Source organism: Lithobates pipiens, unplaced genomic scaffold (assembly GCF_037356315.1).
Source record: "Lithobates pipiens isolate NorthernLeopardFrog02 unplaced genomic scaffold, aLitPip1_a1.2 Scaffold_27, whole genome shotgun sequence".
NCBI classification, from domain to species: domain Eukaryota; kingdom Metazoa; phylum Chordata; class Amphibia; order Anura; family Ranidae; genus Lithobates; species Lithobates pipiens.
In genome coordinates, this window is record NW_027507788.1 from 26360660 (window position 1) to 26378924 (window position 18265).

General features: G+C 43.3%; 1 protein-coding gene across 2 annotated transcripts in view; it reads left to right on the forward strand.

The window, feature by feature from the left end:
• ERFL (ETS repressor factor like) overlaps window positions 1-17022 on the forward strand; it is a 111996-nt gene extending 94974 nt beyond the window's left edge. For both annotated transcript variants that reach the window (XM_077456656.1, XM_077456655.1), the window contains 3 exons: window positions 272-449; window positions 5676-5790; window positions 7620-17022. In XM_077456656.1, the coding sequence (XP_077312782.1) occupies window positions 272-449; window positions 5676-5790; window positions 7620-8158 (832 nt within the window). In that variant the 3' untranslated portion in view covers window positions 8159-17022. The remainder of the gene's footprint in view (window positions 1-271; window positions 450-5675; window positions 5791-7619) is intronic.
• The last annotated feature ends 1243 nt before the right edge of the window (window positions 17023-18265 follow it).

An 18265-nucleotide genomic window follows, 5' to 3' on the forward strand; every position in this document is an offset into this window, starting at 1 on the left:
GTGCCTGACCTCACAAATGCGCTTCTGGAAGAATGGTCAAACATTCCCATAGACACACTCCTAAACCTTGTGGACGGCCTTCCCAGAAGAGTTGAAGCTGTTATAGCTGCAAAGGGTGGGCCAACTCAATATTGAACCCTACGGACTAAGACTGAGATGCCATTAATGTTTATGTTGTGTGTAAAGGCAGGTGTCCCAATACTTTTGGAAATATAGTGTACATTCATTTCTTATATGTTGCTTGTGACTGACGAGCCTGTCTTTGACGCAGGTACTACTACAACAAGAGAATTCTGCACAAAACTAAAGGAAAACGTTTCACCTACAAGTTCAACTTTAGTAAAGTCGTACTGGTGAACTATCCTCTGCTGGACATGGCAAACTCCTCCCTGCTGCTGGGGCAGGGCCCCTTCCCTGGGACCCATGCTCATGACCCCTTCACTCCTGAGGTAAGAGGCACAAGATGGCCAATTGTAACATTGTATTCTTTACCCTCTAGCCTTTTTATTTTAGGGTTGCAGATTTCTTTCTCATGTCCCATCTGGGGAAACAGTTGTCACCGGGACAGGAAGTGAGGATAAATCTCTAATGGAGCTCTCCATAGCAGTAAATTCCAGAAAGGGGTTCCTTATGCTTCCTCACATCATCGAAAACTAAAATAAAAAACAGCATATAACTTAAAAAAGTAGAAGGCAACCTTGGCACTCCAGCTGTTGTATGAATAAGTCTCCTGTTCTCTTTGTATTGCTTCATTTTTGTGAAATCACTGTTGTTCTTGCTAGACCCCCAACTTTCCTATCAAAAACTGATCACACTAGGCAGGAGAGCATGGTGTGATCTGATTTCTAGCTGTGCTGGGAACTCAGCCTGCTCTCCTCATATGAGCAGACTTGTTGTGACACGCCCCTGCACAGCCATTCACTGGAAAGACCAGTGTGTTGCTGTTTTTTTCTCCCCCAGCGCTCCAAGACTATCAAATTTTTGTAAATATTTTATTATATTTTTTTCATGTGACAACACTGAAGAAATGACACTTGTCTACAATGTAAAGTAGTGAGTGTACAGCTTGTAAAACAGTGTAAATTTGCTGTCGTCTCTAATAACTCAACACACAGTCATTAATGTCTAAACTGCTGGCAACAAATGTGAGTACACCCCTAAGTGAAAATGTCCAAATTGGGCCCAATTAGCCATTTTTGTTCCCCAGTGTCATGTGACTGGTTAGTGTTACAAGGACTCAGGTGTGAATGGGGAGCAGGTGTGTTAAATTTGGTGTTATCCCTCTCACGCTCTCATACTGGGCACATATTGTTGCTCTACATAAAGATGGCCTAGGGCAGTGATGGTGAACCTTGGCACTCCAGATGTTTCAGAACTACATTTCCCATGATGCTCCACTACACTGCAGAGTGCATGAGCATCATGGGAAATGTAGTTTTAAAACATCTGGGGTGCCAAGGTTCACCATCACTGGCCTAGGCTATAAGAAATTTGCCAAGACCCTGAAACTGAGCTGCAGCACGGTGGCCAAGTCCATACAGTGGTTTAACAGGACAGGTTATACTCAGAACAGGCCTTGCCATGGTGGACCAAAGAAGTTGAGTGCACGTGCTCAGCGTCATATCCAGAGGTTGTCTTTGGGAAATAGACATATGAGTGCTGCCAGCATTGCTGCAGAGGTTGAAGGGATGGGGGGTCAGCCTGTCAGTGCTCAGACCATACGCCACACACTGCATCAAATTGGTCTGCATGGCTGTCGTCCCAGAAGAAAGCCTCTTCTAAAAATGATGCACAAGAAAGCCTGCAGTTTGCTGAAGACAAGCAGACTAAGGACATGGATTACTGGAACCATGTCCTGTGATCTGATGGGACCAAGATAAACGTATTTGGTTCAGATGGTGTCAAGCGTGTGTGGCGGAAACCAGGTGAGGAGTACAAAGACAAATGTGCCTTCCCTACAGCCAACCATGGTGGTGGGAGTGTCATGGTCTGGGGGCTGCATGAGTGCTGCCGGCACTTGGGAGCTACAGTACATTGAAGGAACCATGAATGCCAACATGTACTGTGACATACTGAAGCAGAGCATGATCCCCTCTCTTCGAAAACTGGGCCACAGGGCAGTATTCCAACATGATATCGACCCCAAACAAACCTCCAAGATGACCACTGCCTTGCTAAAGAATTTGAGAGTAAAGGTGATGGACTGGCCAAGTATGTCTCCAGACCTAAACCCTATTGAGCATCTGTGGGACATCCTCAAACAAAAGGTGGAGGAGTACAAGGTCTCTAACATCCACCAGCTCTGTGATGTCATCATGGAGGAGGGGAAGAGGACTCCAGTGACAACCTGTGAAGCTCTGGTGACCTCCATGCCTAAGAGGGTTAAGGCAGTGCTGGAAAATAATGGTGGCCACACAAAATATCGACACTTTGGGCCCAATTTGGACATTTTCACTTAGGGGCGTACTCACTTTTGTTGCCAGCGGATTAGACATTAATGGCTGTGTGTTGAGTTATTTTGAGGGGGCAGCAAATTTACACTGTTATACAAGCTGTACACTCACTACTTTACATTGTAGCAAAGTGTCATTTCTTCAGTGTTGTCACGTGAAAAGATAGAATATAATATAAATATAAATAAAATATTTACAAAAATGTGAGGGGTGTACTCACTTTTGTAACACACTGCATATATATATAATGTTTGCCTTTTTCCCCATCTCATCTCTTCATTAGAAGCATGATGATGATGAGCTTATTATGTACATCAGGTCTCTGTAATTACAGATCTGTTATTCTTTATGGGGTTGGAAGGTGTTATTATTACAAGATATTGTTGGACCCAGAGGGATTTGAGTACCCCCTTGGCCAAGATCTTCTGATTGTACAGGACATTACGTTAACCTGCCAGAGCAACACCAATTTGCTTGTTGCTTAGAAGTTAAGGATGTAGACTTGTACCACGGGGGTCTTAGATTTATTTCCTACCAGGAGCAGTGTCCGTGTAGCCCACTAAGTGTATAAGAGTATCAGAACCTTTGCAAAGTAGAAAAGTGGGGTTGATAATAAAGTTGGCAGTGCCTCTATACAGGACCTCTGTGAACAGAGGGGATTCCCTTCCTGGGAAATGAACTAGTAATCTAATCAAAGTAATTGAAAATGGAGAAACTAGCATATAACATTAACCATAATTGTATAGATGCATACCAGTATGGAAATAATAGTATAGAAATAATACAATACAATACATACATCCAATATACAAGCAGGTATTATCAGCAAAAGGCCTGATATGGGTCCTTATGGAATTGTGCACATATACCTGGGTGTACATAGGTATTAATACAGATACCTCCAGATGAACGTTACAGCAAAATCCAGTGGCAGTGACCCCTGAGGATGATCACGATGCAGTGTTCGTCTTGGTGTTGGAGACCTGCAGACAAGATCAGCAGCGTTGGGGAAATCTTCCAGCCATTGACCAACCAGCCTGGCACGCAGCTTCTCAAATGCGAGAACCGTGATGTGGCACTGGAACTCAGAGTCGGCCTATCTACTCTGCACTTTACTCCCTTGTCTGTAATTGGACATGCAAGCGGACCTCTAACTACCCGAAGTGGCCATCAGTTGCCTAACCTGACTCTAGCCTATGCTGGTTTTTGAGCCGTGAGCTAAATCTAGCTGTAGAATCCCAGACCAGACAGGACTGGGTTAGCTAAAATATCAGGAGCTGCATCTAAACTCTATTGCAATAAACATATTCACCTAACAATATACCAGAAGGTGACTACTACACACTTACAGTAGTACAGACTTAGCTATCTGGCACTGTGCATATGAGATAATGACAATAGACAGAGATAAGTCAAGAATTTGGATACACACTCAAGAATTTATGGGATGCTACAGGTAAACTATTAGAACACATGAATACTTGACGAATAGTCTCTGCTTCTGGTCTGAGTGAAAATACAGTAGCGCCTGTGTGTGTATAAGATCAGGAGGCTTACCTTTCTGTGTCTGTTTCCTAGAAACCCCACTTTATAAAGATATCAAAGTCCTCCAATCTGGGGTTTCTGACCCAGCAAGCATGGACCAGAAGTGATGTACACATATAACTCTATGGCAAATACAGACAGCAAAGGACACCAACTCCCTACAATTGCGTAGATTACATTCAGTCCTACTGGAGTAGATATGGGTTTCCTTCAGATGTGCTAGTTTCCTCCCAGTCAATCCAATACCATGATAGGTTCATTAGTGTCTACTCAAATTGACCTACAATCTGTCAGTGACTGTGCTCAGTATGGTAGATTGTAAGCTCTTCAAAGGCAGTGAGTGGCTCCATTAAGCATGTGAGGTATGGAAAAATTTAGAAATTACATTACTAGTAGGGTACATGCAAGGAACTAAGCTTAAGATTAATTCAGATTAGTATCTTAAAGCCCTGGATCCTAAACCCAGGCGGTAAGTGTGGCCTCAATGTCTTTCAACATAAATGCCAACATTCTGAAAAAGGTTGTAAAAAAAGAGATATGTGCAACTTGTGTGTTGCCTGGTGGGGGATTCCATGGGGTATGGGTAAACCCAAGGGTCTTACACAAAGAGGAAGATTGCTTCAAGAGTATTAAGCCCTAATACCCCCTGCCATGCTCAAGTCTAATGGTAAGCAGAAGATCTGGAATTTGACACATGGGGGGGAAGCGTAAGGCTTGGAGGGACTTTATCTAGGCTTGATGAGAAGTCCAAATCGTTCTTTCTTAACCAGGATTCCCAGGAACCCTAGGGTTCCTTCAAAGATTGTTAGGTGTTCCTTGGGCAATGAGCAATTTCTGCCTCTCAGATAAGTGACCACTGACACCAATGATCTTTTTTCTATCTGTATAGGGATTCCTAATACTGACTACAAATGTAAGAATCATTCTTCCTTTTGACCATCACACTAATGTGCCGTGAGCTGTAGACGTAATAATTATTAGCAGGGGTTTCCTGAGATCAAACATTATTTCATGGGTTCTTCCATGTTAAAATGTTGAGAATGGCTGCCTTAGATCAAGGTCCTACCTAAACTCAAGGTACATGGTGTTGGCAGTTTGGCTGTAATCTTAGTTTACACACTTCGGTGGACATCACTTCAATAGTTACTTGTCAATATGGCCTTATAAAGAGACCCTGTCAACTGCCCATAGCCAGCTTGAGAGTAAAGCTAATGTTCAGGAGAATGTCGTGTGCCAGATGGTTAAAGGGGTTGTAAACTTTTGTTTTTTATTTTCTAAATAGGTTCTTTTAAGCTAGTGCATTGTTGGTTCACTTACCTTTTCCTTCGATTTCCTTTCTAAATGTTTTTTTTTTTCTTTGTTTTCTTTGTCTGAATTTCTCACTTCCTGTTCCTCTTCAGTAAGCTGTTCAGTTAGCTGTTCTGGCTGACTAACCACCACTCGGATGATGGTGTGAAGTTTACTGAAGAGAAACAGTAAGTGAGAAATTCAGACAAAGAAAAAAAAACATTTAGAAGGGAAATCGAAGGAAAAGATAAGTGAACCCACAATGCACTAGCTTAAAGAAACATATTTAGAAAATAAAAAACAAAGCTTTACAACCCCTTTAAGCTGTTTTTGAATAATTTCTCCATATAACCTATTTATATACTGATGAATTGGATGTCTGTTTTGTAGGCTCTACAGTCCCTTTTCTCTTCGTCCAGTCGCCCACCACTCTTGGATCGTCCTCTTTCTGCACCAGACACGGAAAAACTGTGCCTAGAAGCTGCTTTCCCTTTCTTGGGATCAGGTGAGTCTTAAGCTTTAAAAACCTTTAATGTCTCATATCATCTTGTGTATGAAAAAGCAACCAATGAGATTCTCCCTTTCTTTGTAGTAGCAGAGCTTAGACAATGAAAGGGGGAAGCCGATTGGGTACATTACTCTTATCCTTGGCAACAATTCAGATTCAAGCTGAAATTTTCTAGAAACATTGAGGACCCGTTAACACCTAAGCTTTCCTTTGTAGTGTGTTAAAGTTATTGTAAACCTAGTTACATCACTTTTATCGACAGGTAAGCCTATAACAAGGCTTACCTGTAGGTACTGGAAATATCTCCTAAACCTGCACGGTTTAGGATATATTTACCATATACGCTTGCGGCGACGTCATCGGCGCATGCGCACTGAAGAAAGGGCACGATCATGCCTTTTCTAAAGGGCCCGTTCTGTGATCGTTGGCTCCCACGCGTATGCATGGGAGTGACGTCATGCGACTCTGGCCTTCACAGAGCCGGCGTCCATGGCTCTGAAAGGTAGAGGGGTGAAGATGGATGCGGACACCAGCGGGGACATCCTTCAGTTGCAGGTAAGTGCAACATAATGGGCTAGTATGTGATGCATGCTAGCTCATTATGCTATTACTTTGTAGGGGAAAAAAGAGGAAGTAAAACCCATCAGGATTAATTCCTCTTTAATGCACACATGTTAATATGCTTTGCTTTAAGGCAGCCAATCCATTATGAATGAGCTGTCAATGTAACACAATGGCCATTTGGGCGGTGGTGCTCTGCAGTGAAGGGGCTCTATCGTACAATGAGTTGGGGTTCAATTCACACTGAATGACACCCCAAGTCACTGAACATAAGTTTGTTGTCGTGCTTTGTGGCAATGCGTTTTGCCACTGCACACACGTATGAATGGACCCTGAATCTTGAACTTGATTGGTTAAACTTTGTTGCCTAACATGAAGCAAGAAGTGTTGTTGGTCATAACACAGTTGGGGATCAAGTGAAGACTATGGTCCCATGCTGTCAGCCATTTTGGGAACACACATTGGCCTTCTATAAAAATAAATTGTATAATTAAAATGATAGATTTCTCTTGACTGGAAGTAGATGAGTCAAGGAGTACCTGTCATCATTTTAATATTAATAAAATTGCTGCACATATGGTTGACCTCATCATCTGACAATGCTAGTTGCCTGACTCTCATTGCCAACTAGCATTGTAGCAAAAGAGAAAAAGAAGGTGGTCAGTGATTACGTCCATTCAGAGAGCAGTTGTATTCCACCACACAAATATACAGCCATTTTGATGGGAAATAACAATCATATCTCTTTCAGATGTAATAAATTATAACTCCAGTCAATGTTTTTTTCCTAGCTTTGGCTAAAGCAAGGACTGGTTAGAACCTCTGCCAGGTCTTTTTTGCTTTCTGTGCCCACACTGGGGAGATTTAACCTATCTGTCCTGTTGTGTTTTTTGAGGGGGAATCTAAAATTTGTAGTCGTCACAAAAACAGGTGAAGGGGCATCTTTCAATGGGGCACTTTTTCCAGTGACTACTGCTGGAGTTACTTAAAAATGTTTTCATTTTCTGTTTGCCTCTGGACACAGGAAGTGCAGGTAAATCTCTCATCTGGGGAAACAGCCATAAAAACCCAGAGGTTCTAGCCCTTCCCCCACTTTTTATAAAACCAATAAAAAAAGTTTTGGCTGAATTTACACTTACTTAAAGGAGTTTGGCTTGGGTTCTGCTTTAACATTGGTCAAATTTTACATAAAAAAAAAAAACGAATTTGAGGTCAGTTGGAGTTTATTCACTTGGCTGATTTATTTTATCCTTTTTCTTCTCCAGGTTCTGGTTACACTAAGCCTCCGGCCTTGTTGCCCCCATACAACCGTAACTCGCCATTTCCCGAGTACCCATGGGGATTTAACCCCTATCTCTCCAGCTCTTTCCCCCTTAGCGGCTCCAAGCTGCCTACCTCCCTCTACCCGCCACATTTCTACCCCAGCTCACTGTCCCAGATTCCTCCCCCCATCTCTCTGATCCCTGGCGAGTCCTTGGACAGGTCGGCCACCCTCCTTCCAGGAGTGCCAAGGCTCTGCACCGGCCTAACTTCTCAACCTATACCCCGAAGCGGAGACCTGGCGGGTGCCGGGGTAGTGAGAAGAGACAGAGCTGACCCGCCCGAAGGAAAACAGGAACCAGAATCTGACTCAGACTTGGAAATCACAGATGTGAGTGACTGTAGTTCAGAGGCGGATGGGTGTACATACAGCCCTCCGTGCCCCGGGTCTTCTGTCGGAAGAGGCCAGACAGAGGAGGAACGACTAAAACCAGCTACCGCCTCCAAAACCCCACCAGAGAAAACGGCTGCTCCAAAAAGCTAGACCTGGAGAGGTCGGGCTGCACAGAAACTATATAAAAATGTACAAATATATATAAATATATAATTATATGGATATATAGGGGGAGAACAGTGTGTTTTGCAACCTCTTCATCCCAATAGACACTTGTAAAGGAGTACGCCAATATTGCAAAGCCACCACTTGGCAGCCATTTTGTGTATAGATCAGCTTGACCAAGCCATGAAATGTAGTGTTTGGTTGCTACTGAATCTGTTGGCTGCATTTCAAGAACAAAATGGCCTCAGGGTGTCAGAATAAAGAGCCGCGTGTCCATGGTGTCATAGCAGTTCGCTCTTCCTTTCGTCTTAGTAGAGCTCCTTGTTCAGGGTCACCCATGATAAATTTGGTGAATTGCCTTATTTCATGAAGACCAGATGAAGCATTGTGGCAACTGATTCAAACTGATGTATGATGAGTGGAACAAAGAGGAACTATTATTCATTGAAACCAAGAAAAATCTACAAAAAAAAAAAAAACTAAGTCTGGTTGGCACACCGTTGAGTTCTCTGTGGAAGCAATTATCCCTATTTAGGTGGCGTACTGCTTTGCAGTAGAGCTTCCAAGGTCCAGTTATCAGGCCCAACTAATGCTCCTTGATTGATGGAGAGGAGATCCAAGTCCAGTGCCTCATACCCACTTTATCTTGGCCCATCGAAACCAGTCAGGTTGATAAAAGGCAGCACAAGGGTTGATGGGATCGTTTTTTGTAAAGCAATGGACCTGTGTGCAATATCATAAGCTAGGCCTCCTTCCAACACTGGGTCTTAACAGCTTCTATACAGAAGAGCCCATGACTCTTGATGCAAACATCTGTGTCCAGGCTTGGCCAGAGGTGACAATAGTATTTATCCACTTGTGTGTGCAGTTACATGTGATCATCTCCAGCCATTGATTTGCACCTAATAAACACCTGTACCCCTAGACCTCAAGCCTGTAGACTACACACTATCACTTGGTTTAACTAGGTTTTTATATAAACCTTTTATAATTTGGAACAGAACTAGTGAGGAAAAACCTGGCTCATGCATCTACTGGCACTCACCAGACATATGTACATATTAGATGCCCCCTTCAGAGGGTGGATGCAGTGCTGGCATACACAGATCTCCTTTGAGCTACAGACACAAGTGACAGGAATTGCCAGTGACATAGCATGGGTTGTCAGCGCCCAGGGCAAGGCAAATAATTTGGGCCCCCTAACCATGGGCTTTTAGATAGTCCCACCCTGATCACACCCCCAGATACCCCCCATTCTGATCACACCCTCCAGACACCCCCGACCCTGATCACAACCCCAGATACTCCTCACTCTGATCACACCCCCCCCCAGAGGCCCCAATCATGATCACACCCGCATGATACCCTGATCACCCCCCCCCCCAGATTCCCTCCATCCTGATCACACCCCCAGATCCCTCCCTCCACTGTGATTACACCTCCAGATCTGCCCCATCCCTTCGCTTTGATCACATCTCCAGACCCCTCCACTCTAATCACACACCCAGATACCCCCCCCCCCCCCCCCCAATTCTTCCACTCTCTGTTGAGATTATTCTTGTCAAGTGTCTAACCAAACCGTTATAACATTTTTCACCCCAGAGTAACCATAAAATAATTTTCAGGTCTCAGAGAACCCCAGCTAAAATAAACTCATTGGGGTTCTGTGGAAAGAATGCCCTTTTATTAGGGTGCCGTAAGAAGAATGTCACCCTTACAGTTAGCTAAAAATATTATTGGTGTCTTGCAGTTGGCCTCACCAAGTGGTGTTTGCACAGGTATCATCAGATGGGAGGTCAATCAAGGAACCTCTAGCAACCTCTGGAGGAGCCGTAGGGTTCCACAGAACCCTCTTTGAGAATGGTTGATCTAACATATAGCTATAAGGAAAAGAAGAGCGGACTGCTAAGATATCATGGTCACGCAACTCTTTCATTTGAAACACCCTGGTAAGTGAAACAGAGTCAGCCATTTTGTTCTTGAAAAGCATCCTACAGGCTCACTTTAATGCCCAGCTCTCCTCCCACACATACTCACCTTCACTTCCCTCCCCCATTGATTTATTCAGTGCCAGGAGACAGAGAAGTACCTGATGCATGTTGATTGGCCAAACCGGCACCGAGCGCCATCACATGAGGTGGGGGAAGTCTCTCTACCTTCATGTTGCAGTAAAACACAACACACGTTACATGTATTGCACTGCCATTCATTTGCACCCCAATGCACCTGTGTGGCAACAAGGGTTATGCCTATTTTTCGTCATATCGTTGTCAGCCCATTGATTTCAATAGGCTATCTTAATGCTCTGCAAACATGTAAATGTGCCCTCAGGCTTATAGAAGGCTTTTCCTTCTCACTCCTAGCCTAGGGGAGCAAGGCAAAAATAAGTATAAGATGCTGAGTTTCTGGTTTTAAAGTGAACCTGTTGTAGCTCTCCATGGCCAAAGCACGGGTACAAGTTCACCTTAAAGTCTGTATTTCAAGAGACCCTGTCAGGATGATAATGGCCATTGCTAACCTCCTTCTAAAAGTGAAAGCTCCCCTGCTTTTCTTCTTCACCCAAACTGCGCTGCTATCTGTTGCTAAGCCGAAACAAATGCAGCTCCAGAGTTCTGACTTAACTGCCTACATGCGGAACTTGTTCTATGTCCATTTTCAGCATGGTACATGGAGCTGATGTCATGGCTATGCAGCCTATCCAGTCACTGGTAATGGCTCATATCACATGCACATCGAACACTTGTTACTAGAAACAGTTGATCACCTTCCCGTTAACTTTAACATAATGACCGCTAACTAAAGTTATTATACAACTTGTATTATCTTCTGGACCATGCTAGAACATAATACAGTTGTGGGAATAAGTATAAAGGTCAATGATGATAAACTCAATGCAGCCACCTATAGCATCAAATTTCAGTTTGCAGGTCAGCAATTGGTGAATTCTGATTGGTTGCTTTGAGTTACTGCACTTTGATTATTGGAATTGGAATTCAGTATACCCATTGAGCATAAAAAAATAATATGATCAACACAAACCAGCATTAAGATTGACCTGAAGGGTTGCTCCAGCTTTATCTTACTTGCAGATAATTCTTCTCTTAGCCCTTGTACACACGGTCGGACATTTCAACAACCAAATCCGTCGGATTCTGTCCGAAACTGTTGCATACACACGGTCGGACTAAGTTGTCGAAAAATCCGATCATTTAGAGCGTGATGACGTAATTTCGTTACGATGGGACTACGTTCAGGCTAGTAGCCAATAGCTTTGATGTAGGAATTTGATCTGAGCATGCGTGGCACTTGGTTCGATCAAAATTCTCTACACATGATCGGAGTATGTCCGATCGAACCAGTTGGTCGGAAAATATTTCCAACAAGTTGGAAAATTGGGTCCGACGGATATTCCGACGGAATCAGTCCGATGCATACCACACACAGTCAGATTATCCGACAACACGGTCCGATAGGACACATTCCGACGGATTCTCCGACCGTGTGTACAAGGGCTTAGAACAGGTGTGCAGGTTGACCTTGATGAGCACCAGAAGTCATAGTTCACAAAGGTTTCTGTTTTAGAGTATTAAAAGAATTGAGGCGCCACAATGATTGGATAAGTCCAGTAGGGGTTTTTATTAAATGCAATATAAAAGTATAAAGCCAATGCCTTGTATGGCTGTGACGCTGGTGGCCAACTGCTACCAACCTTGTTCTCTGTGTACAAGTCCAGTACACATTTGTATTCATTGTCACCATACAGTACAAGCCCTGATGAAGGGAGATATGTGAACCCTTGAAACGCATTGGATTTATTATAGTTACATTGCATTGTTACCATTACATTGTATTTAAATAAAAAAAAAACTTGATCCAATTGTTGTGGCGCTCTAATTTTTCCAAGACGCTACAGATTTTTTTGGGGACTCCTTGGGATACAACTGTAGACATAGAGCTGCCTCCAAAAAGTTTAGAAAATGGTTTACCTGTTCTCATCCACTCAGGGGGTCCTGCACTCCTATAATACAAATCTACTTTTAAACAAAGATTTTGTTTTGTTATCGATGATCTCAAGTGACGAAAACCAGAAGGCAACAGGAAGCATTGACACCGTTCTTAGAGAACAACTTGTATCTGTTTTTAGAGACAACTTTGTTGTAGGTAATATGTGCAGCTAACTGAAGAACCCTTTTAGTCTTGGGATGAAGAGGCCCTGCTTGCCAACTGGGGAACTGCAGTGCAGCTCTCTTCCATTGGCAAACAGGTTAAAGAGATTGTACGTGTTTATTTTTCTATTAAAGTACTTTGGAATTTGTTCATTTGGGACACAGGTGAAGTACACAATTCTGCCCCTCAGAGAACAGCAACATGACACTGCAACTACAGAAAGCATACATTTTTTTTTTTTAATTATTTCTTCCGGAAAACTGTTTAAATCCTCCGGATAAGTCAGATTCAATCCAACCATCGAACTTCGAGTAATATCCACCCGTCCAGAGTCTGAAGTGTTTTTCTGCCACCCAGTGGATGAGATCTTCAACTGCAGTTCATAAATGATTCACGTTGAACTCCCATCAATGTTTGAGTGAATACCCCCTGGTCATGATAATGTACACTCGTGAATTATAAATATTGGTTGTTTTTTTTCTGTTGCATTATGGTGTAAAACAATATTGGGTCATGTTTTAGCATTTTGCCCCATAGTTATCACATGGCACAGTACTGATCAATGAAAAATCCCCATGTAGCAGTAGTAGACAATTATCTTGGAGTGTGGTGCAAGATTACAATGGAGAGGCCCTAACAGCAATGCAGTGTTGACCTTTGTGAATCCATATCTGTATTGAGAGATAAATATTTCACATAATAATGATGTTTCCAATACCATTGGAGGTCTATGTAAGCTTCTTAACGGACATTCATATAAAATGCCAAGGTCACCCCAACTGGTTGCCTTCCATGACCCCTTTGAGGAGATCTCACCTCAAGTAAGAAGGGAAGGGTTGTCACTAGGACAGGGAGACACAGGGAGTAATAATAACCTTGGAGATCATCTAACTCCCTGGTGTCCAACCTACAGCCTTTCAACCTTTTTGTGTGGCTTACAGGGCTACTTCAGACACTAATCTGTGTTTCCTATTGCCCTGTTATAGCATTGATTTCTAGTAGTCTCATGCAATATGTCTCTAGTCTACAGTTGTCTCCTGAAGCATGTCCCCAGTCTCCAACAACTACTATACCATGTTCATAGCCTCTAAAAGTCTCCTGCAACATATCTGCAGCCTCTGATCATCTCCTGTACCATATCTGTAGTCTATGACCATCCCTTGTATCATGACTGCAATCTCTGACCATATGCTGTACTATGTCCACAGTTTCTGACCATCTCCTTTACCATGTCACCAGTTTCTGACCATCTCCCGTATTATGTTGACAGCCTCTGAAAACCTCTTGTATCACGACCATAGTTTTGACCGTATCATTTTGTGTGTCTGAATTTTGTGTGAGGGCCTTTGTTGATGTCAGGGGTTGCATTTGAGGCCCACTATATCAAAAAAATTGACTGCCACAGTTTGAAACTTTCAAGGCGCTGCACCACAAGACATAGATGCTTCACATTGGTGCATTGGGGTGCATTAAAATGCCGTGGGCTAAGGCAGGCCATAGAAGATGCAACCACCATCGGTTGGAGGAAATAAAATCGCTTGGTTCCCCCATTGGCACTGTCAATGGAATCCCTCCCCTGGAGCTATTGTGTTCTCCTGGCGAGGAGTCATCCATGCAGGGAGAACATAGTAATTATTGCTAGCCGCTGACAATAATCGCATGCAAAAATCGGACATGCTGTCTGTACCCAAGTCAATCGACAGATCAACTTGGGTACAATCAGCCTGCCCATAAATGGTTTGAATCTTGTCTGGTCGCTGCTGAACCAGCCGAGATTTGGACCATCTATGGCCGGCTATACCAATGGAGCAACAGACAGTAAATAAAAACCCAGAGGTTTGGGGTGGAGTTGGGCTTTAATTTTGGCCTCTTGAAGCCATGATCTCAGAATGCTTACCATAAACATAACAATTTTGAATTGACCTAATTACTTGCAGCCAGATATTACAAAAATGAGCCATCACATCACGTCAACCTACCACCAGTACATTTTAGTCGTAACAGTTCTGATAGGAGCTGTTCATTGTTGATAACCTCAATTGGTTCCATTGATTTTACAATGGAAAGTTGATGGAGTTTGTTTGAGATGCGCGGTCACTATGTGTTGCAATCTGGTTGTACAATCTTCTCTTAACATCATTGCTGGTGAATATAAAGCTAGTTTTACAGTCAGTTGCGTGTACAACCAGCTTAAAATGTATCTAAAGCCAAATATATATTTTAGTTTTGGATAGCGTGAGAAAAGATGAAACCCCCAGTCAGGTTTTTATTGTTGACCGTTTCCCTACGTTGGAGATGTACTCCCAGCAAAAGAAACATCTCTAAGCCAAAAGTTAGGGGAAATGCATTAGCTAGAGGGGTTCCCAGGTGAGGCTTATTAGCTTGTCTGGGACAATAAAGCTTTATTGAAATGGTGGGTTATAGGCATATGGCTGGTACTTTTGTTGGGTGGATGAGCTCCATCTGATGCCGGCACCAGAGCTTCCAGAAACCAATACTGTGCGCTGGCAAGCGGGAACCCTCTTTGCTCTGTTTTATGGAGACTTACTGCTGGTTTATCTTGGTGACCTTGAGGAAAAAAATACAAGAACTGGAGGTTGTCACCAGAACAGAAATAATTTTTTTTCTCTTGCTGTACCATTGGGGAAATGTCCCTTTGCCTTCAGAAACACAACCGGATGTTAGAGAAATCTCCGAAAGTGAAGAAAATTCCCTTCTTTAATGGTCGTTCCCAGAAGAAGTGTCCCCATTGGAAGATTTCACCTTACTTCTCTGGGTACAACTCTAAAATTTTGGATTTTCCCTTAATTTCTGTCTCGGTGGCAAAGGTTACGAGGACAAATAGAGGGGTGAATCCCGCCAACAAGGACTATAATAAAAACTTGAGAGTCTAACCCTTTCCTACTCTATACAAAATTTAAGAGAAAAAGTATTGCTTTTAACCCTTAAGTGGGCATATCCCCATCTTTTGAGATATTTTCTATCACTTCCTGTTGTGTCTCTAAGATAGATGGTGAAGCATATTTTCCCAACAGGATGCAGATGGCAAATGTGCAAGGCAGAATTAATGTAGCTCTGTAATTATTATTATTTCATCATTAAAATATTTTTTTTAAAGCTGGCACCTCCCACCCTTTAAGAGATTTCTGATGCCAGGATTCTAATCACCTGACCACCATGATTGGCTGTCGTAGTGATCACATTATTGGAAATCTCCTGATTGCAAGCAGAGATCGGGAGCTTTCCGTTAGCCACTGGTAACTGTGCCGGAAAAGCTCTGTGTACATTCTTGCACACATACTTGCGCCTACTTAGCATTAAGCCCCACCCGCCGAGAGGTCGCATATATGCATACTGCCATCGTGAAGAGGTTAAATTCAAGCAGCGTAAATACCTAAATCTGACACACTCTTGTATTCCCTGTACAGCGGAGCTGGAGTGTAAAAGTCAGAAGCAGCTCTTGTCCTGACAAGAAGCTTGCTCATAGAGGATATAGCAGAGTGATAGAGATCAGTTCAGCCCTTTACTGTTTCTCAAGTAACTGGATGGAGCAGGTACATGATGACCTAGGCTCAGAGGAAGTGGGTTGAATGATGCTTGCCATCAGACTTAGGACATCTAGTGGCAAAAAAACTATGACAGGAAGAAATCTCTAGCTTATTTTGTATTTATATCCTGGGATATACATTTTTCCCTTGTATGACTAGATATTACCTTTGCGCTAACCTTTCCTCCACCTTTATTTAAAATAGAAAAACAAGTTTGGCTTTAGATATACTTTACAAAGTCCCTTGCGTTATTAGTGGTAATAAAGGCATCAGTGGTAATGTGGATGCTGAAAAATCACTTTCATTCATCTCTATCAAAAATACCCAACTAATCATCAGACGCTGGTGTATGACAACTGTAAGGTAATATGGATGCAGTCAATACCGTGACACCTCTCAACCATTAAGCTACAGAAATATTATTTGCTCATTTCTTATACCATCATCCTAGTGTTGTGAATCAAAAATGAATCATTCCGTTTGTTCCAGACAGCTCATGCCTCAAGTAAATAATCAATTGCTCAAAAATGTTTTCTTTTTGAAGAAAAAAAATAATTAACAGCAGCACTTTAGTTCAAATCCATACAGAGCAAACCTTTCTAGAACACTTCCATGACCATTACATGCGATATCGATGTGTTCTCCTTGTTGCAACACAAAGAACCTTCTTTTAACAACACGCCGCAAGATGGTATGAAGTGCCCAGCAATCACAGTGAGCGCAAGTGACCATGTTGGCTTCCATCTTTAAAGGTGCCAGAAAAACGGCAAACGCTGATTGGCTGCTGAAGGTCAAAGTGGATTTGTGTACCTTGTTAGGACAACTTTGGTTGCTTCAGTCTGTGGACAGTTCTAAGCAGGACCCCCTACTTCCCATCCCGTCCCAAAAGGTTTCTTGTGCTTCACCTGTGTACCCAGTCTAGTATATTGTGCAGTACGTGCGTGTTTGAGGCCCCGACCTCCCTCTCCTCATCCAGTGTTCTGTCCAGATGTCTGTGCTAATTTTTTGGAATGGGAGGGAGACCAAGGAGGAAAAAGAAATGGGAAAAACCCACAGGTGCTTTCTGTGTATCTGTGAGTGAAAAGACTGGGTTGGAGCATTCCCAGAGCAAAGCAATAAAGAAATACACAACAATCAACTGTCTTGGCATGTGCTTTAAAGGGAACTTGTCCATTGGGCGGGTACACTACATGAACAAAGTTTTGTGGACAATGATCATCACAAAAGTACGTAGACACCCCACCAAAATGATTGAGCCTAGGTGTTTTCATTAAAGAGTACTATTAATGCTATGACAGCCTTTCTCAACCTTTTTACAAAAGAGGCATAAAGAACTCGTTTTCAGGTCTGCTAAAATAAATGAATTGTTGGTCAGTGGGAAGAATGCCCCTTATATTGGCAGCCAATAAGAAAAATGCCCCCATTACATTGATGGTCAGTGGAAAGGGTGTTGCCTATATTGGTGGTCAACTAGGATATCACCAAGAATCCCTGACGTAACCTGTAGAACATGGGTGCTCAACCTGTGGCCCTCATTCCGCAACAGCTGGAGGGCCAAAGGTTGAGCACCCATGCTGTAGAATATTGGAAGGATGGTTGGTGATCTGTGCAAGTACTCTACATAGAGCTAAAAACAAAAAGGCTACTTCATAGGTCTATGAGTCCAAGAAGATTCTGATCCTAGAAGAGGCCTGAACATTGATAGGGCTGTCCTTTTAAAGAGAATAAAGGCACTGTCAGGAGGACTACTCTAAACTATACGAAAGGTAATAAATAATGGGGCAAGGATGCTTCAGGTGCTTATCAGGACAGGTTGTTGGTTTCTTCTGCACACACACACACAAACGATACACTCCTTAGTACAAGCGAACCACCGGACCAGCAATACACAAGCACAGGCTTTGCTGCCCTCAAGAGTGGGGGAACCCTAAGGCCCCTTTCACACTGACGATCCGTTCAGGCCCGCCTGTCAGTTTTTCAGGCGGACCTGAACGGGTGCTCCATGAAGCTCTATGGAGCGTCGGATGTCAGAGGTGACGTCCGCTGACATCCGACCCGCTCCGATCCGAAAAAGTGTAACGGAGGAAAAAGCTATTTTTCCATCCGTCTGCGGATCGGATCGGGTGACGACGGGCACTGCGGTCCGTCGTCATCCGATCTCCCATAGGGGAGAGCGGCGCTGTGACAGGTCCGTCCCTGCGCAGTGTGCAGAGACGGACCTGTCATCTCCCTGCTCAGCGGGGATCGACGGAGTGATCCCCGCGGAGCAAACGGATATCCACGGGGCGGATCAGAACTGATCCGCCCCGTGTGAAAGGACCCTAAGAGCCAAGAATGAAAGAAAAACAAAGAGGGCGCATCAGCCATGTGCATTATC